This window comes from Exophiala viscosa (assembly GCF_022695815.1).
Source record: "Exophiala viscosa unplaced genomic scaffold EDD37scaffold_5, whole genome shotgun sequence".
NCBI classification, from domain to species: Eukaryota; Fungi; Ascomycota; class Eurotiomycetes; order Chaetothyriales; family Herpotrichiellaceae; genus Exophiala; species Exophiala viscosa.
In genome coordinates, this window is record NW_026944357.1 from 984,152 (window position 1) to 1,003,579 (window position 19,428).

A 19,428-nucleotide genomic window follows, 5' to 3' on the forward strand; every position below is an offset into this window, starting at 1 on the left:
ATGGTATGGAGACACACATCGCGAGAATGAAGAAACCCACTGCAGAAACTACAGATTGGCAAGGTCGATAGCATTGGCGAGTACGAATATATCCTCTGCAAAAGCTACATTTTCGGCAAGGTCGATAGCACTGGCATGAACTTGAGGAAGAAGGAAGGGATTGAACGACATGTCCAATCGTTGGAGTTCTGTACTTTTGGCTCCCGTCAGTTGGTGATTCCTGTGTCTGGTGGTACTTTTAGTGGATTCTTTCAATGTTGGACTGCTGGCACCAGCGCGGATTATGTGCTTCTGGCCTGATGCACGAACTATACTAAGGGGTAGGATTGAGTTGCAGCACAGTAGAGGTCAGATCGAGAGATTGATATCAGTGGCTCATACTCTATCTCTTCTCCACTTGTCACGAAACTGATGTCCATACGCTATTGCTTCGGGAAATTTCAAGTGTGACCAACAGCCGTTGCACACAGTAAATTTATCTCGTATAGGGTAGTGCGCACGGGATGGGCGAGAGAAGGAACATGCAAGAAAGCTCCTGGATTGATTTCATGTCATTGATTCTGCCTTGCCATGATCTGCTAGTAAGAATTTTAGAGACAAACGCCACTGATGAGAACATGCCGCTTCCGGCTCAGTCCATTCATCCACCACTCATACGACAACAAGCACTTTAGTTCTCGTGCAAGACTTCCAGAGCCTTGTCGCTGATACGCTCAGGCTTGCCATGGTCGCCAACACCCTTCTGGCCCACCTTGTCCTTCGAGTACTGAACAGCGTAGGGGTTAAGGCGGAGCAAAACCTGTCTGTTGCGGAGAGGGTTCTTCTTCTGCACGTTGGAGCGCTTGGTGATGGCATAGCCCTTGGGCTCCCTGAGCACGGACTGCACCTCGGAGCTGTTGATGAGGCGGGTGACGTCGGCGTTGCTGACAATGTTGGATGGGAGGAGGAAGTCCTTCTTGACGGCGGAGGCCTCGGTGGTGGAGCCGTAGACGGTGTCAAGAGCGGCGAAAGCGGACGAGGTCCAGATGATGAAGCGACCAAGGTGGCCACCAGGAGCGAGCTGGAGAAGGTTCAGGGCGAAGACGGAAGAAGTCTCGACACCGGGGATGTTGCGGAAAGCGCGGACGAGCTCCTTGCCATCGGTCTCTGGGTTGTAAACCACCAGAGGGCCGCGGCGAGTGCGGTGTCGGCGGTTTCGCAGCTTACCCTTACCGGCACGGAGTTTGCGAGACTTTTGGACCTTGACGACATCTGGGCCAGCGCCGACAGCCTTCAGGAGTGCGACGGCAGCGGAGGTCTTGACAAGGGCGGCACCCTCGAAAGCCTTGCTGGAGATGACAAGAGGAACCTCGGGGACGGTCGAGATGCGGTGACCACGGGCGAGGAGGAGAGCTGGGACAGAGCTGGCTGCGATGGCGGATGCAGTTGCGAAGCGCCTAGAGAGTTATTGTGAGTAGGTGCGAATATGAGTGTACTGGGTAAAAACATACTTCTGGCCCAAGTTGATCTTCTGATGCCACTTTCTCCAGACCTTGGTGGGTGCGAACATGCGACCAGCACGGCACATGTTACCGAAAGCAGCTTGACCGGCTCTGTGAGTACCACCACCAGAGACACGAGGAATACGAGCGACAGCACGACCTGGTGATTTTTGTCAGATATTTGATCCCATCTCTTTTTGCGATATCTAAACACACCTGTACCCCACGACTCGGCTGAGGTCTGTTCACCAGCCTTCTCGCTCACGGCGTATGGTTGTCTCTTGTTCTTGGCCATGCCGGTGTGGACAGCCCTATATCGCTTGTCAGCATCTCCGTTGCTGGCATTGAAAGATCATTTTCTCATACTGGACAATATCGGGACGGATTGGCGAGCTGAAGACAGCTGGGAGAGGGTGCGTCTCTCCGCTGCCCGCGCCATCAGCGCCCAAGATACCGACGGTAGGACGATTCGACATCTTGACTGCTTTGAGGGAGGAAATCGGTTGTAGTCGAGGGTTGAGGTGATGTTAGATGCGAAGTTCAAATCCTCAATTCGGGGCAACTGCGACGACTGTGCTGCCGATTTTGCGGTTTGTGGTCTAATCCAGGTTGGGAAAGAAATCTTGGCAACTGTTCAGCCTTGCCTTGGCTTGCAACTCGCAGCCCTTGCTTAGGTAAGCGAACCACTCTCTAAACGGCCTGCATTTCCCAGAGCTGGTTTATTTTCCATATTCCTGTACCCAAGCATTGTGCAGCTAGATTGCTGCATACTCTCCACAATATCTGACTGAACTAGTTATCCAGCACTGATTCATTGGGCAACCAATTCTCCAGATTCCTTAGTTCCCTTGACCATAGGCTGCTATGGCCAACATATCATATCCGTCATTTGATCGACGATTGACAAGTACTGTGTCTCTCCCTATATCACCTAGACGTCAATGGTATCGACAACCACGCCCTTGACCCAGTCATACTGCATGAGACGAGCAACCTCCTTGGCAACGTCAAGACTGACCAGTGCACTAACGAGGTACAAGCTGGCATCAATGCCGCTCACTGTGCCTCCACTAGTGATGACCCGCATACCACCGAGCTTCATACTCTTGCGACGCACCAGATTCTCGTGACGAGCATTGGACTCCCGACGAGAAAGACTACCTTTGCGAGCAGTCGAGCCCTTACGTCCCTTCTTGAAGACGTACGGGTTCTCCTCAATATCTTCGCCAAGGTCGAAGCGAGCATTGTTCACAACATATCTCTCCTCCATGACATCGGTGCGTTCGTTCATGTCACGTGCAGCCGCATCCTGACACTCTTTCTCCAACTTGATGTAGTAGTCTGGATGGACGGTTGCACCCATGCCTCCAAGGATACCCTGCTGGGCAAGGAACAATGCAGCCGTATCGACAGCCAGAAGAGTTCTCTCACGAGCTGGATCAGCGGCCTGGACCTCAGAGTATGCCTTGACCAACGAGGTTGGCTCTGCGTTGTTTTTCAAGATGTCCATAGCCTTTCCGCCAGGAACGACCAGGAGGTCAAATTCCTTCAGGCGCTTGTGTGCTTCTTTGTAGGAGATGTGGGCAGTCATTGTGACACCTTGGGCGGTAAGGACTTCCTCTGCTGGACCAACAAAGGTGACGTCGAAGGCTTTGGTATCTGGTCGCGTGTGCAGTTAGCGAGGGGCTCACAAGGGCAATAGCTTGTAGGAGCTTCTATATCATACCAGGGTTGTTGAAGTCGTGTTGAGCATGAGTAAGGACCTCGAGGGGACCAGCAAAGTCCAGGAGATCCATGTTGTCGTGCATGGTGATCAGCACCTGGATAGGCTCGTTGGTCTCCTCCCTGATTGCACTCATTTTGCCGGCTTAGTGGGATGAAGGGGGTATGAATGAGACTTTGGATGCTAAGGTATTGTTGTGATAAGAATGAGTTTGTGAGTGAGGTTCCTCGTAATGTGTCCAAGCTCTCAGTGTTTCGGTCGTGTGCAGGTGACAGGTGGTGAAACCGTGAAAGAAGCAGTAGGTCAGGTGAGATGGTTGTCCCTCTCAATGCAAGGGTGCGGAGAACCCCAGGAATTCCTTATGGGCGAACAATCGTGGGGGAAGCACGTCAGAGTGAGGGGTTTAGCGTTGGTGGCATGTCCTCCGGATACGTGATCAGAAATGTTCCTTCGCAACCAGCCTCAACCTCGAGCAAGAACTGCGGAGAATATCACTCATGGCTCAGTACTATCTGACAAAGACCATATATTCTATGTTCGTATAGGCAATCCCGTACAGAAGCACCTCATTGCTGTCGGCCACCTCGGAAGCGCTTACTGTACCTGCAGATCGCATTGTACACGAATTATGCCCTAGCTTACGCTGTCTTCATTCAAACACGAGCTGCTTATGCCAGGCAGGTCGCTTTATGTCAGCCACCTTTGGCCAGCGTGTTACAATAAGAGGTGAGATGCCTGGCTAGGAGTGCTTCCACGGAGGTATCGCTATCGCTATTGTTGCGAGGACAGTTCTAGTCTTGTTCGTTTGTTGAACGCCCAAAGCATTGAACCCTCTTGATCTCTCACGGGTTTCGGGTATGCTCTATACCGACATGACCGAACCTGATTGGGCTTTGTAATGTTTGGGGTGTGAGTCAAGTGGGAGTAAGCAAGAAGAGAAGAGAGCGGCCTGCAGATAAGTATATAAGTTGGAGCCATGTTTGTGGACGAGCGTCATCATAAACGATAGTTGACCCATCGAATTGACAAAGACTACCAGCAACAATATTCTTCGTAAAGTCCATATCTTTTGAACGGTCTTCCTTTTCGTCAAGTGCAGCTTGCAATAGTTTGGGTTTTTCGAACAGCCATTGACATGGTCAATAAACTCATCGTTGTACTGGGAAGTGGGCCAGGCTTGGGAGTTGCTACAGGATCAAGGTTCGCAGCACAAGGCTTTGATGTCGCCTTGCTTGCTCGAAATGCCGCACGTCTACAACAGGACGTAGCAACAGTCAGAAAGGTGGCCTCCAACGCAAAGATACAAGCATACACCGTGGATATCTCCGACCATGTCGCCTTGTTAGACACACTGAAGAAGGTGGAAGCCGAACTGGGTGCTCCAGAAGTCGTATTCTTCAATGCAGCACGAGTCGGACCCTCGAAGATCGGCGAGACGCCTCCAGATCATCTGCTGGAAGACTTCAAAGTGAGTATCAAGCGTTGTTCCACCCTACCGTGACTGACAATCAATAGACCATGAATATTGGGCTCTACGTTGCAGCGACATGGGCCATACCACATTTGACTGCGGCAGCGGGACGGCCAGGAGCTCATCCATCATTCCTTCTGAGCAACGGTGCCATATGCGAAACACCTATTGCCGGGTTCTTCGCCTTGTCGATGCAGAAGGCTGCACAATTCAATTTCACCAGTAGTTTGCGCCAGGTTTTGGGACCCAAAGGTGTTCATGTGGCCGTTATCACCATTGCAGCAATCATTAGGGATGACCACCCGGTACTGAATGCAAAGAACATTGCTGAGCAATATTGGAAGCTTTACGAACAAGAAGAAGACAGTTGGGAGTTCAACGTCCCGATGGGAGATATCCAAGAGTTGTATGATATTCTGAAAGGCCAGTGAACCCGGACCAAGGGTGCAGGGGTTTGTACTGTGGTAGGCCTTCCACGTGGGAGGCTGGAGGGGCTGGTGCATCTCCCGGCCAAATGCCTGTCCCGAACCACAGGTAGCCATCAGTTTCTAGGGCAGGATAGCTTCGGCATTGACGCCATTCCATGCGCTTAAGGGACTTACCTACTTGTTCAGAGCCAACCCCATCTCTGTCGAGTGAACACTTCTTCTGTCCATTTAGTTTCCTTTTGGCAATCTCAATTGTCCTTCTTTTCCATCTCCCTTGCCATTCAATTGCGCAAGGTTCCTCTTCATCGTTGTGTCTCGAGTAGAGTTCTTGTAATCAAACGTCCCCCCGTGACGCAACCATGCATTTCGCATCGCTTCTCTTGCTGCCGGTGCTGGTCGCAGCCGAGCAAGCGTCCTTCCAGGACCAGGCACAGGCATGGTTCGACAAAGCCAAAGCGTACATCCCCGGCAACGTGCCCAGCACCAGCAACATCCCCAACCCGATCGAGCCTATCGCAGCCAAATTCGCCGACCTCAGCGTCGAAAAAATCAACATCCGCAACTGGCAGCGCAAGCTATCGCCGAAACCCGACACAGAGGAGGAATGGATGATCTACATGACAGGCGGAAACAAGACTTGCTTCGGACGCTGCGATGAGGTCGACAAAGTATGGACTGTAAGTAGCACTGAAGCGCATACCGGCAAATGTCCAGTCCAATGTCTAACTATTGGTGACTGCAGGAATCCGTGCCATTACTCACCGCGCTTCCTCAATCAGCGGGATCGCCTCCCCTGCATCTCGGATTTGTTGACTGCGATCAAGAGTCAGTTCTCTGCACGAGCTGGGCTGTTACCCTGCCGTCGGTCTACCACTTCATGGTTCCCAAGAAGTCGGAGCCTCAAGCCAAGACTCCTCTGCACATCAAACCGTTGAACTTCTCGGAAACAAGCACCACCTCAATCGTGGAGATCCCCAGCAGATCAAAGTCGACGTATTTGAAAGAGGACGAATACACTGGACTGTTGCATCCGTTCGACGGATTGTTGTCGAAATTCGGCTTGCAGCAACCCTTTGGCTATGTCATGTGGGGCTTGGGAGTCATGCCCAGCTGGGTTATGATGATTGGTATCAGTTTCGTCTCGCGACAGGTCATGAGCAGGAGAATGCAGGGTGGCAGAAACGGACAACCTCCGACTGGACCAGCAGCCCCCCCGGCGCAAGCCAGACCAGCTCCAGCTGCTGCCCCGGCTGCTGGAGGTTCGAAGAAGAGAAGGTAAACGGATGCACCGCGGAGGATTGAAAGAAGTCTGGCGGACTCTATGCAAGTCGTCAAAAATATTGTTGAGCAGCGTAGAGCAGTTGATTATGATCTTCCTTGGATGATCTAGGTCACGCCTGTAGCAGCGGAGAGTTGGGTATTTTGCCCTCCTTGGTGATGAGATACTTTCCGAAAAGCTTCTTGTACATTACTTGCCTGCTGAATTGCATGCTGAGTTGCCTAGTCTACATCGTTTTACCCTTCATATATCTGTTTCTCATTCCAGAGTAGATCCCTGACCAGCAGGTCCTTCTCGGCCACCCGTCGCATCGCTCTCGCCCGGAGCTGTAAGCTCAACACCAAGCTCTGTCTTCAACAACTCGCTAAGCTGACTTCCATCGCGCAAGTAGAGCCAATGTCCACCAGCACCGTCGTCGCCGGCGTCGACGGTTGAGCCTTCTTTCTCGTGCTGTCCCGCGCCGGAGACCACCCAGTCAAACCGCTTCGGTCCTGAAACGGGACTTGATAGCCACAGCTGTTTGTTCGGAGGCTGCTTGTTGATAACGTACGTGCCGGACTTGGGTAGGGTGATTGTCAGAACACCGGCCTGGCACAACGGTTAGTACTGAGTTGTATGAGATAGTAAGGGAAGGCAGATAGTATGCGTACCGAAAATTCCGCCTCCAGGCCTTCATTGGCCTTTTCACCCAGCTCTTCTAGCTTCAATACCAAGTTGTCCAGATACTGATCTGCTATCTCGTGGTACTCAGCGTCTGAGATCTGTGCAGCACTGCCGGTGTTCGCGTGCGGCTCCGTCTTTGGTGGCTCCGGGTTGGAGCTATCTGGGGCGAGACCTTTGAATGTACTCGGTGTCGTGGAGAACGAGCATGCTGACGAGAGCTGTGTGGTAGAAGCGACGATCAGTCGAGAATGTAGTGCTGGGACCGCATTGGGTCGGTGAGTGAGAGTGAGTGCAGATGGGCGTGCGCCTGCTCGCGTGGAGCGGAGGAACACTCTGCTTGCTTTCATGGTTGCTGTATAGGAGGGGAGGAAGTGGACCTAGTGTACAACAGGCAGAGTGAAGGTAAAGGAGATGATTTTGTGCCCGATGGAAGGCACTGTAAGTTTGTTGTCTGAGTGTAGGTGATTTTGTTTCTGGTGGTGTTGGTTGACGGGCGATCAAATGAACTTGATGTTCTTCGAGGATGTTTAGGAGCAGCAATGACGAAATTTGGGGAATAGGTCCGCCATCGCCTGTACCCTTGGCCCTACATGGGAGCTTGATGACTGGTTGTCGCATTACTTTTCCGCTATTTCCTCTACCAATATACACATATTTGTTGAAGATGGTACAGACAGGAGGATTGGCGCATTCTAATAGAGGGCTGAAGGGTAAGATTTGCAGAATACCACGCCCTAAACGTACCGCGAAGGGTGGACGGTCGTAAACATGCCTCCGAACATTAGTTCTATCAATACAATACACTCTCACTAGTGAAGGGTTCTCAACTCTATAGTACAATGAAATGGCGCTGGGGCATGGTCGCCTGGAGTGTAATCATCCATCGCACACCGCGAGCCTCGATTTCTCACTTGCATCCATGCCGGCCGAGTTGCTGGCTGCTGCATCCCACCAATTAACTTGTTCGAATCCCAGAATATGAGGCTTTCCCGAGCTCAACCAGTTTGCTAGCAGACGCGGCGACATGGAAGAGCGACCATGCGAATCTTCCATGGTCCATGGTCGCTCAGCCAGCAGAAGCCAGCGTTGTATAAGGAGATAACGTCGGCGTCTAACATAGGCTGCTGGCTGCTCATTGCGACTCCGGAAATCTGTGATGAAGACTTCTTCTGTATCCTCATGACGCAGCGTGATCTGGGCTGGGGCGCTTGGCCACTAGATCTCGAGCTCTCGTGGCAACACTGGAGCCGACAGCCGAAAGGCGGATTTCTGAACAGGTTCTTCGTATACCGCAATCGCGGCTTCTCAGTGGTATTGTTCGAGGCGGGTGTGAGGCGCCCGGATCCTCTGAGTTACTGATGATGGAGCCGGGAGCCGTCGACTGGAGTCGCTAGCAGTGGTTCCCTCGTTCCATTGGCGGCCATGTATATTATTCCCTGTTCGTTTCTCCTGCTCTGGACTCAATGTAAAAGCCAGGATCAGGCACCCTTTCCTGGTGTACTTCGTCTTTTGTCAACGGCTTGTCCACCTCCGATACGGCAACCAGCTCCTTCACTCTCATAATCTGGCCAGCAACTGAGGTTGTAACAGGGTGGTAAACCGTCCCCATGCGTTTTCGTAGACCGAGAGCTTTCAGGACGTTGCTCGATTTTGCGGGAAGGCCGATGGCCGATCGGATCAGGGTAATGCGGAAGTAGGACATTGTTCGCTCTCGGACACGGGCGGTGAGAAAGGTTGGTATTGTCACGCGTGTACTGGCAAGATATCACAAAATAGTGAGAGTGGAAAGTCTGCAAAAAAGGCTGCGCATATAGATTTGGTGTTGTGCCGTACCCGACCCCTACGGTGCATCATTCTCGGACGCAAACGTGTTCGGCCACGCCGCATGTTCGTCTCAACCACGAGGTAAACGTTACAGTAACCAGGATTCCAGAGGCATTGCTCTTTCGACATGTCTTAGGGATGGAGTGCAAAATCAGAGGGCTATGATAGTGAGTACATGAGGACATAACGTTCTGAGCGGTCCTTCCGCATCTCGTGATGTGCAGGGGGTCAACCGGCCGACTCAACAACGACAATGGCTTCACGACCCAGTGCCCACGATGCCGCCGGCATGCCTCGAATCCAGGATACCCTCCGTACTCCTGAGGACTTGGAAAAGATAACAAGCTTAAAGGCTGAGATCAGTCGCAAAAAGGGTGATATCGACGCGAGGTTACATGAAGGATTGAAAGATCATTTGGCTTCTACACAGAATGGCATGTCAACCTTGGCCGAGGGGCAGAAGTTGGTGGAGCAGATCAAGGAGGAAATGAAGAGCATTCATGACCTTTGCGAACAGGCGCAGGCAATCCGCAAAAATCTGCCTCAGCTGGATTACCTCGCCCGAGTACATCGAAACTTCGAGGCAACACGTGCCATGCAAGCTGGTCTGAACAACTTTGAACGTGATTGCTCCATTGTGCAAAGACTTCTGGAGGACGACGAAAATGATATTGAGAACCAGCCAAACCTGCTCGAGGCTCACATGCGCTTGACCAGGCTACGTGATTTTCGAGATGAGGCGATGGATCAGATCAAGCGTGGAAAAGACACTAGCCTGGAACAGACCCTACTCGACTGGTTCCAGCAGCTTGAGAACATCATTGATGATTTTGACGCCCATGTTGGCAGCATCTGCATGAACCTGATCCAGCACGTGCAGAATGACAACACTGGTCTCATTGTACGAGTTGCTATTGTGATTGCTTCAGAGGAGAAGAACGATGATCGAGTTCGAGCCTTGCAGGATGCGCAGAAGGACCATCAGGACTTGGTCAGCAAATTCACATCCTTTACGATCGGTCCCAAGAAGATGCGTGGATACAAAGAGAAATTTATCCAAGCCATTAAGATGGTTGCTCAAGACAAGTTCGATGAGACGAGGCGAAGTTTTGATGAAGACCCTTCCCGGCTCGATAAGGCGACCAGGTGGTACTTTAACGATTTATTTACCTGTAAGGAAGGCATGCAGAATCTTTTCCCGAAAAAGTGGAAGATCTTCGACACCTATGTCAATATCTACCACAAGCATATGCACGACTTCCTGCTCTCGTATGTGGACGCTGAAGACCTTCGCCCTCCACAAATGCTCGGCATTGTACACTACATCGACATGTACTACCAAAAGATGAGCAAACTCGGCGTCAAACAGACACAGCTGCAACCTCATGTTCTCGATTCTCGCGAAGGAGACCTCATACGCGACTACAGAAACATCATCACAAAAGCCCTCAATTCCTGGATCGACAGGATGTATGTCGCGGACAGAAAGAATTTCCTGTCACGATCTACCGATGCCATCGAACAAGATCCCGATGGACATTTCCGAACCAAAACTCTTCCCGACTTGTGGCGTATGTTACACGAACAGGCTGAGGCAGCAGGCGACTCCGAACGCGAAGATGTGGTCGAGGGTGTAATGAGCGCCATGTTCACTGCCTTGAAATCGAGACAACAACAATGGGAGAAGCTCATTGATGAAGAAGTGGAAAGATACAAGAATCCGACACCCGAGCAACTCGAAAATTTGCAGCCTCTTCAGGATTGGCTTCTCGCCATCGCCAACGACCAGATAGCCTGCGTCGACGACGCTGCAGGCGACGTGATAGATGACCCTAGCGCACAGAAGGGTTATCTCACTCGCTTCAGAGAGGACTTCACCAGACTGCCTACGCCTCCTTCCGCGAAATTCTTGTCCACCAACGGCACAACCGAGTTAGACGCTCTGAGAGACGGCTACGTTGATTTGTCCACACACTGCATCAATGGCTTCGTGCAATTGATCTTCAGAGTCGATTTCCGTACGATCATGGCGGAGTTATTCGTGCCAGGGAAGTGGTATGAACAAGCTGCAATGCAGCGTATCACCACAACGTTCGATGATTACATTGGCGACTACGCTGCAGTGTTGCACCCATCACTGCTGGATATTCTGATCGAGGAACTTTCCGACGCGTTGTTGGTCAATTACCTGACAGCGATCCGCACGAATCGTGGAGTAAAGTTCAGGCGCGGCGAGCCGTTCCCTGCTAAGTTCAGGGATGATGTACTGGCTGCATTTGCCTTCTTCGAGAAGTACCCTGACGGTTTCAACGAGACTATCAAGCCGAAGTGGAAAGCGGTGAATTTCACAGTACAGCTCCTGGAAGCCGACAAAATGGAGGTCGTGGGTGTTTACGAACAATTCAAGCGGGAGTTCTGGGATTTACAATTAAGTTGGGTGGAAGGCGTCTTGAAGACTCGCGATGATTGGGATCGAAGTATGATCACTGCAGTCAAACGGGCTGCTGCTAGCACTTATGCAGAACGTGGCGCCGATACTGTCATGGGCAAGGTCAAGTGAGGTGTGGCCTGAAGACTGTCCAGACTGTCCAGCAGTCTGAAACTATCAATGATACCCCCTATTCTACATTTTTCGAGCCTACATCACAACCGATGTGCTCGCTGCAAGTCTAAGGTCAGAATTCTCCTTGGAATTTAGCCGTTACAAAAGATATGATATGATATAATGTACTCAGTATTCTTCGCAAATGCGCTACTGTAGATACTCATGATATATAAAAACTCAAAGTTAAGAAGAAATGGCTCCCAAATATGCAAGATGAACAATCACATATGTCCAAAAATCCCAGTCATTACCACGCTATGCGCAAGTCTCTTGACTTCTCACGTCCTCACTTTTCCGTCCCAGACTTAAAAGACACAGGGTATCAAACTTCAAATCTAGAACAAAAGTCCGACAATACCTGCCAGGCAGGCTGCCACGCTCAGCGAGGTGCCGGCGGGCAGTTTTGCCGCGGCGCCAGTGTACGTGCCAACGGCGGCGACGGACGTTGAGGTTGACTTTGAAGACGAAGACGCAGACGTCGCCGTCGTCGCTGCCACACCTAGCCAACCGCTTTGCGCGGCGGAGGTCTCGGCGGGAGAAACGATGATCGAGGAGAGAGATAGAGTCTCGACTGCTGCTGAGGCTGACGAGGCCGCCGAGGACGCTTGTACGGCCTGCACGATGATCGAGGCGGAACTAGCTGCTGATACGATGGATCCTGCTCCTGTCACCGTCTCGGTGGCTGATACTGAGCTGCCGCTGGAACTTGATGTACCAACAGGCACAATAGTCTCAGTGATCAGCGCAGTGGTCGTAGCGATGGGAATCGTCACGGTGACTACCGTCCAGGACTCAGCGCAACCGGCAGTGCAGGTCGTGACTGCTGTTGTGAAGCCCTCTGGGACGCCACCTGAGGTGGTAGGCCAGACGAATGACGTGGTCGTCGCGGAGGCGGGTGCGACAGGAACGGTGGTCGTCAGAGTGTACGTGAGCGTTGTGAAGCCTGTTGGGCAGACGTCGATGTAGGATGTCACCCAGACTGTCGTGGTGTAGTCCGTAACCGTGACCGAAACTGGGTCGACGACTACAGAGCTCCAGTCAGCCCAGTTGGCGCTTGACGTTACCGTTGGGTCGACGATTGCTGATGAGCTGGTTGAGGTCCAGTCGTTCCAGTCGGCGCTTGACGTTGCCGTTGGGTCGACAATTGCTGATGAGCTAGTCGCGGTCCAGTCGTTCCAGTCTGCGCTTGACGTTGCCGTTGGGTCGACGATCGCTGCTGTGCTGGTGGTTGTCCAGTCGTCCCATGTGAGTGTGTATTCGTCGCTGATGACCGTCGTCCAAATTGAGGTGGAGACCGAATAGCTTATCGGGCCGACGGCGGCGCCGGAGGTGGTTGTCATCGTGCTGCTTGTGGTGGCCCATGACCACTCGCTGGTTGTGGTTGAAGCACTGACATCGTCGACTGCGTTGCCGGTGGTGGTGGTGGTGCTTGACGTTACGGAGCCGCTGATAGGACCAACAGAGAAGCTAGCGGGAGTGGTCGTAGTGCTTGAGCTGGTGGATGTTGTGTTCCAGTAGATGGAGCTGGACGCGGTTGAAGCACTGACGGGTCCAACAGAGGAACTTGCCGTCGTCGTCGTCGTGGACGTAGTGGACGTCGTTGTAGAGCTGGTAGTAGTGCTAGTGCTGCTGGTGCTAGTGCTGGTGGAGGTGGTGCTGGTGCTGGTGGAAGTGGTGGAAGTGCTAGTGGCAGCCACGGCAGTGAAGGTCACGATAGTACCATCACAGTTGTCGCCAGCGGCGTCAACGGTCTCGATCTCCAAGGAAGACAGGACACAGAACTGGCGCTCAGCGAGGGTAAGCGCACCAGATGAGTCCATTAACCAAAGGTCGTCGGCTGGTTCGGTGGCGAAGACCTCAAGGAATGCAGCGTCGGAGTCAGAAACAGGGTTAGAGCCGAGGTACTCAGCGCCATAGAGTATAGTACCATCGTCGCCAGTAATGAGAGTAGCGGCATCAGCCTGGCTACCCAACACAGCGATACTATCGTCGTTGATGCCAAGGTAGTAGGTGTCACGCTTATTCTTCTTGGTGTTATCCATATTGACGACAACAATTAGAGTTTGGCCAGCCGCAACCTCGGTGGCTGTTGAGGTAGATGAGGTGGTAGTCGTGGTGCTAGAGCTCGTGGTAGCGCTGTCAGATTCGACAGCGGTGCTGGTGGTAGTGCTTGTCGTGGGGCTAGTTGTGGTACTTGTGCTGGTGGTGCTAGAACTGGCGGTCGCGCTGACTGGTGCGACACTGCTGCTGCTGGTAGTGCTTGTCGTAGAGCTGCTGGTGGTGGTGGTTGTCGATGGTGAAGTGGTTGACGTGGTCGAGCTCGAGGTCGTTGTCGATGTTGAGCTGGTAGTCGTGGTTGGAGTGGTGGTCGAGCTGCTTGTGGTTGTGCTGCTAGTCGTAGTGCTGCTGGTTGTTGTTGAAGGCGCCACAGTGGTTGTGCTTGTGCTCGTCGTTGTCGTGGACGAAGTGGTTGTGGTAGTAGTGGTCGTCGAAGTGGTCGTAGTGGTAGTGCTTGTTGTGGTGGTCGACGTGGTGCCAGTGCTAGTGCTAGTTGTACTGCAAGTGATATCGCCGAGGATATCCTTGATGTTTGCAGCATAGCTTTCCCCATCTATCTGGTTGTTCTCGGAGTACGTTGCCTCCCAAATCATGACACCGCCAAAGGTTGACGAATACGCACTGTTACAAGCGTACTCGGTGAGGAGCTGTGTGGCTGTATCGAGGTCCAGATAGTAATCTTCGGAACCACTGTAAGCAGAAGTCGATGCAGGAAGACCAACGTATAGCTTGACGTCTGGATTGTAAGAGTTTGTCTGAAGCCAATCGATCCATCCCCATGAGGGATCGCTGCTGGTGTCCAAGGTGCCATCGTTGAATAAGGCAGCTGCTGAGCAACTCTCGGTGTTGTAGTATTGCACGAACCTATGGGACTGTCAGTCTTTATGAATGCATGATACCTTCTACTCAACGTACACATAGTCAAAATACGAGTTCTGAATGGCGCTATCCAGGTGGGCGTCGGGAACAACACATTGTGGTGCCCCCGAGATGTAAAAGCTCTTGTCTGTGTATGTCGCGAATTTGACTCTGAGTTCGGTCACCAGGTCAGCGTAGTAGGTGTCACTGCCAGATTCGATATCCAGATCGAAACCGTCGACAATGGTACTTCCAAAGGGTCGGGGATACGCCGTTTCAGTGGTGTCTTGCTCTGGTCCATAGGCGCCCCACAGGAAATCAGCAAAGTCCACAGCCGAAGTCGAAGAGTTGAGAGTGACATCGGAAGCTCCTCCTAACGATACGAGAATCTTGATGCCGAGATCCTGGCATGTTTGTACATCTTCGGCGATCTCGTCGCATGTAGTGAACATCTGCGTGAAGGCACCATCTGGGGCGATCCAATAATTGGCACTGCAAGCGTTTCCATAGTTCGTTCCAGGATATCCATTACTGCCAGAATCATCGGGGAAGACGTTGACGAAGCCGATAGGAATAATATCAATGGTGGAAGTCTGGCAGAAGTATGACAACCTCTTTTGGGATGGTCCTTGGCCCTAATCACCATCAGCCTTGCGATTCATACGCCAGAAATGATTTTTCTTTTCATACCCAGTATACTGCAAGTCCCAGGTCGCTCGCTCTCTTGGCATGAGTGACTGGGTTTGTGAGAAGTGGTGAAGCAATCGTTGATGAAATGAATGTGGCTGTAGCCAGCAAGCTGGCGGTAAATGCGGTCGAGCGCATGTTTTCGTATATAGATCAAGACCGGTTAGGGAATTCAAACAGGCGATAGAAACGAAGGGAAAAAAGGAATGACTGGGCTACAAGAGGCCCTTGAGAGAAGGACTGGACGCAAGCAAAAAGCTCGCAACGTGGTGTGTAAAGACCGTGAGTGCGTAAGAGACAGCGAAAGAAGAAAGAGGGAGGAGAGGAAAGGAACGCACGAGTCAGCAGGAGGCCATATGAATGAAGTCGGGCCAGAGAGTGCGGTACGATGACTTGTGTCAAAGTCGAGATGGGGTCGTGACAGCATCTCTCCACCAGCAATCTGGAACAAGCTCACCTTGTGGTCCATACTCAATGGATGAACTGCGGTAGGCGCCTTTGACGAGAACAGCGAATGATACTTCTTCTGGGGTCTTGCATGCTTCATTCTGCCAAGCCGGCTTCTCTATGTCCAGAGATGAGGTTGCATCGTACCGTCCCTGATGAAGCAGTCTTAGGGGTAGAATATGCTTAACTCAAGGGGTTCAAGTACCGTAGGAGCCGAACGCCGCCCCCAGAGAGGCGTGAAGAAGCGCCATAGACCATGGATGTTTGGGGCAAAGCTCATCGGCAGGCGAAGGGGGCTTAGCCAAATGCATCCATGATGAGAAGATTTCAAGCGTGAGTCTGGTTGTTTTGCAGGCGAGATCTGACCATGAGGGTTGCTCAAGACTCAAATTTCCCGTCCAAGGCTGCGAAATGGAGACGTAAATAGAGAAGGAGAGAACGGGATTCGACAGTTCAAGTTGACATGCTCGCGCCAGGGGGTTGGACCTTTCCTGATGGAGACTAGGCTGTGCGTTCAGGGGCAACGTTGTTCAAACTCCATCTTGACGCGACTCCAAGAACTCGGACCATGACAACCCCCATCTGTGCCAGCCTCAGCTTTGCTTATTCGTCAAACCTGCAAGACTCGAGGCCGGAGCACCTGTGGCTGTTGCTTGTCATCGGTGTCATGAGCCACGAATAGTAACTCTACCTGATCACCAAACGCCTCGTAATGCCTCCATGCCGGCAAATGCCTCCAGAAGCTGGAAGAACAGTCGAGGCTTCTGTCAAGAGTAAAGCTTTACCTCTCTGACGCCTCCGTTTCTGCTCCTGCTGTTTCATGGAGGCTGGGCGGCGACAAAGAAAGGTGCACCATGATCGTGGCTCAGAGAGAACCTAAACTTGCTATTCTCACATAACAAGTATGAGCCGGCACAGAGGAAGCGATCCTCGCCACAGAGGGCCCCGTCTGCCGATCCTTCTGTTCTCAAGCAACGATGCACTTTACCGTTCTCTTGGGGCCGTGCATTGCTTCAATGGTCAACCGAGTTCGGTTCGAATCCCTTTTGACAGGAACGCCAAGAGTGAATTTCAAGCAGTCTCGAATTCAACATCCTAGGTAGTTATAGATGCTGAGGCTCTGAGCACACGATACATTGGTCTAGTCAACGCTGACAGAATTGCTGCACGGTGCCGAGCCTTGTGGAGATAGCCTTGCCTTGTCACCGAGATGTCAGATGGTAGTCTTCAATTTCGCCGTTGTTATGTGATGTAAACATATCCACCAAGAGTTGATCAAATTTCTTTTTTTGTTTTGTTCTTGTTTGTTCGGGACAGCGGTCAAGTGGATCGAAGTCACAATCTATCAGAGCCTGCCGATCTCCGAGCTCGACCCCCGGTCTGCAGAACACATGGTGAATACTGACTGGACAGTGAGTCTGAATGGTTCTCAAGTGTCATATATATATATATAGGAACTTCACGAGGATTGCATACTTCGAAGACTCCAGGAAGGTACCCCAGCCTGAGACTAATCGACAGAAAGTGACGTTCACGACGAACAACATGAGATGCCCTTCACTAGTATTCAAGAATGGTCAACCGGCTGCTTCTCTGGCTCCACATGTTCATGGGCAACATGTTCGCTGTCTCTGTCGACCTCCTTGATAGGTCCCGTGAACCGTTTACGAGCACGAACAAAGTAGTTCGCAACCGCAAATATCATGACCGCTCCAAACACAGGCGAGGCATAGTTCATGTTTTGACCTGTAACTGGCAGCTCCGAAGGGAATGGTAGGAATATGATCAGGAATATGCAGAACGCAATCGCCAGGATATTGCTGAAGAGACCGAGTTTTCCCAACGTCCAGGGCCCAAAAACGATTGGATTGGTGGTATTGAACCGCCGAATCGCAAAGATCAGGATCGGAATGGCGTATGAGAAGTAGAAGCCGAGGGTTGTTAGGGAGATCAGCGCGTTGAATGCTGTGGTGGAACCGATATTAATTAGCGACAGAAGCGACACACAAACGGTAATTGCGATAACAGCGTTGGTCGGGCATCGGTTCCATGGCGTGATGTGCGAGAACCACGTTGAGAATGGGAGGCCATGGTCGCGGGAGAAGGCCCATACCAGCCGGGAAACCGATGCCACACAGCCGAACAGATTCATGATGAAGACTATGATGACAGCGGTAAGCATTGCGGTGGCGGCTCTTTGGTTGGTGGTCGCTTCGAGGAACACACCGATGATCGGAAAACCGGTGTCGTTGCTCAAAACGGTGTCTGGGTCTGTGATGGAATAAAGCACGGTAAGGATGTAGGCGAATCCTGCCACTCCGTTGATAATGACCGACCAGATCATCGCCCGAGGAATGTTGAGAGCAGCATTGTGGGCTTCCTCGCTCATATGTACGACAGCATCCACGCCAGCCAAGGCAAACGCCGGAGTCAAGAATCCCAAGCAGAAGCTGACTCCATCGCTAGGCCAACCGCCGCCGTTGATGAACGTGGCCCACACATCGTGGTTGCTGACCTTGTCGCTTGTGGCCAGGATGGCAATCATGATCATGAAGAAGAAGAGCACATGCAGTGCGCCACCCAAAGTCTCCCACAGAGGCAATAGTCTCTTGCCGTAGGTACTGCCCAAAGCAGTGACAAAAGCAAACCCAATCATAATCAGAGTTGCATGCCATCGTTTCGGATAATATGAGGGGTAATTGAGTACCGCCAGTCCTTGGATCATAGTCGCGATCAGAAAGCAGACAGAGGCGAGCCCTGCGACCCATCCAGTAATGGTCACCCAGCCTTGAACATAGCTGATGATTGCACGCCACCGAATTGGCGCATGCTCAGCACTCCAGTGGTACTGGGCACCTGCAATGGGGGAGCTGGAGAACTTGTCAACCCGTCTGGTTGTCGCGGGGGAGCGCTCGATACGCACATGGAAGCCATCTCAGCGAACGAACTGGCAATCATCAAGGTTCCCAAGACCGAGACGATGAACCCATAGACGACAGATGCAGGACCTCCATTCAGGTATGCGCCGGCAAAGAGCGCGCTTGTGGCTTCCCAGGTGCACAAAGTGCATGCCGACATACCGAGCACAGCCCAAAAGTTCCATTCTCGCTGTCACCGAGCATCAGTCTTGACGGTTCAGCAACTCTCAACACCGAGATTCACCTTCAAGACTTGTTTCTTTCCAGCGGCCTCCAAGGCAGCTGCATCTGAAGTGTAGACAGTCATTGTACGGAGACAGGTAGATATGTTTGGGGGGAACCTTGCGAAGAGCGTTGTCACAAAGTTGCAATCAAAGCAAAAAGCTCGCGTTCCAAGAAGCACGATTTGAATCGACGCAGATAACAAACAGGGGGCTCTCGTGCACTGCCGACAACGCATGTGGTACTTATAAGCAATGCAGCATGGGATTCACATGCACTTGCTAGCAGCGCAAGAAGACTTCCAAAGCCCAAGCTAGCTTTGAGTAGGCAGGCGCAGGGCGCCTTCGATACCAGGCTTGATGATCGTCCCCAATGACAACGAATGGTGCGGAGAGTGGCCATGAATTGAGTGGACTGAAGCTAGGGTTAATCCCCTTTGTCGACAGATGCATATTGTGATGAGGTTGCCTGGTGTTGGGGTTGTATCTATTTCCGAGAACGAGCACCAGTCAACGGCCACAAACTTCGGCGGGGGTGGACGCCTGGTGCCGTACGAACCGCCGCCACAAGTACCGAGCTGGGGATGCTTACCATGCAAGCTGCAGCACCTAAACCTTTGCCGGGATGATTCCCGAAAGGTTATAAGCAGGTCATGGATTGAAGCGAGCCTCCTTCTCGAGGTGTGTTCAATGAATCCGTCGGTTAGACAGGTCGAAGGCGTCCAGCATGTGCCGAGTTGCCTAGCACAAGTAGCGAGGTGTGTG

General features: G+C 52.0%; 9 protein-coding genes across 9 annotated transcripts; 3 read left to right on the plus strand and 6 right to left on the minus strand.

Annotated features, from left to right (window-relative positions):
• Positions 1-519: 519 nt before the first annotated feature.
• EDD37DRAFT_630811 (60S ribosomal protein L4-B) lies at positions 520-2,052 on the minus strand. Its single transcript, XM_062816601.1, has 4 exons — positions 1,848-2,052; positions 1,698-1,792; positions 1,491-1,641; positions 520-1,436 (listed from the first exon to the last, which is right to left on the minus strand). The coding sequence occupies exons 1-4, from the start codon at positions 1,955-1,957 to the stop codon at positions 671-673; spliced, it is 1,122 nt and encodes a 373-aa protein (XP_062670227.1). The 5' UTR covers positions 1,958-2,052; the 3' UTR covers positions 520-670.
• EDD37DRAFT_630812 (class I glutamine amidotransferase-like protein) lies at positions 2,037-3,518 on the minus strand. The gene is made up of 2 exons (XM_062816602.1): positions 3,208-3,518; positions 2,037-3,140 (listed from the first exon to the last, which is right to left on the minus strand). The coding sequence occupies exons 1-2, from the start codon at positions 3,338-3,340 to the stop codon at positions 2,413-2,415; spliced, it is 861 nt and encodes a 286-aa protein (XP_062670228.1). The 5' UTR covers positions 3,341-3,518; the 3' UTR covers positions 2,037-2,412.
• Positions 3,519-4,212: 694 nt separating this feature from the next.
• EDD37DRAFT_630814 (uncharacterized protein) lies at positions 4,213-5,275 on the plus strand. The gene is made up of 2 exons (XM_062816603.1): positions 4,213-4,672; positions 4,720-5,275. The coding sequence occupies exons 1-2, from the start codon at positions 4,340-4,342 to the stop codon at positions 5,104-5,106; spliced, it is 720 nt and encodes a 239-aa protein (XP_062670229.1). The 5' UTR covers positions 4,213-4,339; the 3' UTR covers positions 5,107-5,275.
• Positions 5,276-6,546, plus strand: EDD37DRAFT_630816 (PTH2 family peptidyl-tRNA hydrolase). The gene is made up of 2 exons (XM_062816604.1): positions 5,276-5,780; positions 5,846-6,546. The coding sequence occupies exons 1-2, from the start codon at positions 5,463-5,465 to the stop codon at positions 6,380-6,382; spliced, it is 855 nt and encodes a 284-aa protein (XP_062670230.1). The 5' UTR covers positions 5,276-5,462; the 3' UTR covers positions 6,383-6,546.
• Positions 6,547-6,640: 94 nt separating this feature from the next.
• On the minus strand, positions 6,641-7,392 carry EDD37DRAFT_609344 (uncharacterized protein; the record flags this gene model as incomplete). Its single annotated transcript, XM_062815127.1, has 2 exons — positions 6,641-6,970; positions 7,033-7,392. The coding sequence occupies 2 exons, from the start codon at positions 7,390-7,392 to the stop codon at positions 6,641-6,643; spliced, it is 690 nt and encodes a 229-aa protein (XP_062670231.1).
• Positions 7,393-8,439: 1,047 nt separating this feature from the next.
• On the minus strand, positions 8,440-9,155 carry EDD37DRAFT_408446 (uncharacterized protein). Its single transcript, XM_062812428.1, has one exon. It carries the CDS (start codon positions 8,745-8,747, stop codon positions 8,475-8,477), a length of 273 nt encoding a protein of 90 aa, XP_062670232.1. The 5' UTR covers positions 8,748-9,155; the 3' UTR covers positions 8,440-8,474.
• EDD37DRAFT_630819 (exocyst complex component 3) lies at positions 8,813-11,580 on the plus strand. The gene has a single exon (XM_062816605.1). The coding sequence runs from the start codon at positions 9,123-9,125 to the stop codon at positions 11,427-11,429; it is 2,307 nt and encodes a 768-aa protein (XP_062670233.1). The 5' UTR covers positions 8,813-9,122; the 3' UTR covers positions 11,430-11,580.
• Positions 11,556-15,215, minus strand: EDD37DRAFT_681241 (uncharacterized protein; the record flags this gene model as incomplete). The annotated part of the gene is made up of 3 exons (XM_062819746.1): positions 11,556-14,396; positions 14,448-15,025; positions 15,081-15,215. 3 exons carry the CDS (start codon positions 15,213-15,215, stop codon positions 11,810-11,812), a joined length of 3,300 nt encoding a protein of 1,099 aa, XP_062670234.1. The 3' UTR covers positions 11,556-11,809.
• Positions 15,216-16,809: 1,594 nt separating this feature from the next.
• EDD37DRAFT_694542 (amino acid/polyamine transporter I) lies at positions 16,810-18,749 on the minus strand (the record flags this gene model as incomplete). Its single annotated transcript, XM_062820083.1, has 3 exons — positions 16,810-18,394; positions 18,448-18,632; positions 18,687-18,749. 3 exons carry the CDS (start codon positions 18,747-18,749, stop codon positions 17,092-17,094), a joined length of 1,551 nt encoding a protein of 516 aa, XP_062670235.1. The 3' UTR covers positions 16,810-17,091.
• Between the last annotated feature and the right edge of the window lie 679 nt (positions 18,750-19,428).

Coding starts and splice junctions, on each gene's coding strand:
- EDD37DRAFT_630811 (XM_062816601.1), bottom strand. CDS start 1,957: ATGTCGAATCGTCCTACCGTCGGTATCTTGGGCGCTGATGGCGCGGGC. Junction 1,793..1,847: donor ATCCGTCCCGATATTGTCCA/GTATGAGAAAAT, acceptor CAAGCGATATAG/GGCTGTCCACACCGGCATGG. Junction 1,437..1,490: donor AAGATCAACTTGGGCCAGAA/GTATGTTTTTAC, acceptor ATAACTCTCTAG/GCGCTTCGCAACTGCATCCG.
- EDD37DRAFT_630812 (XM_062816602.1), bottom strand. CDS start 3,340: ATGAGTGCAATCAGGGAGGAGACCAACGAGCCTATCCAGGTGCTGATC. Junction 3,141..3,207: donor ACACGACTTCAACAACCCTG/GTATGATATAGA, acceptor ACACGCGACCAG/ATACCAAAGCCTTCGACGTC.
- EDD37DRAFT_630814 (XM_062816603.1), top strand. CDS start 4,340: ATGGTCAATAAACTCATCGTTGTACTGGGAAGTGGGCCAGGCTTGGGA. Junction 4,673..4,719: donor ATCTGCTGGAAGACTTCAAA/GTGAGTATCAAG, acceptor GACAATCAATAG/ACCATGAATATTGGGCTCTA.
- EDD37DRAFT_630816 (XM_062816604.1), top strand. CDS start 5,463: ATGCATTTCGCATCGCTTCTCTTGCTGCCGGTGCTGGTCGCAGCCGAG. Junction 5,781..5,845: donor AGGTCGACAAAGTATGGACT/GTAAGTAGCACT, acceptor TGGTGACTGCAG/GAATCCGTGCCATTACTCAC.
- EDD37DRAFT_408446 (XM_062812428.1), bottom strand. CDS start 8,747: ATGTCCTACTTCCGCATTACCCTGATCCGATCGGCCATCGGCCTTCCC.
- EDD37DRAFT_630819 (XM_062816605.1), top strand. CDS start 9,123: ATGGCTTCACGACCCAGTGCCCACGATGCCGCCGGCATGCCTCGAATC.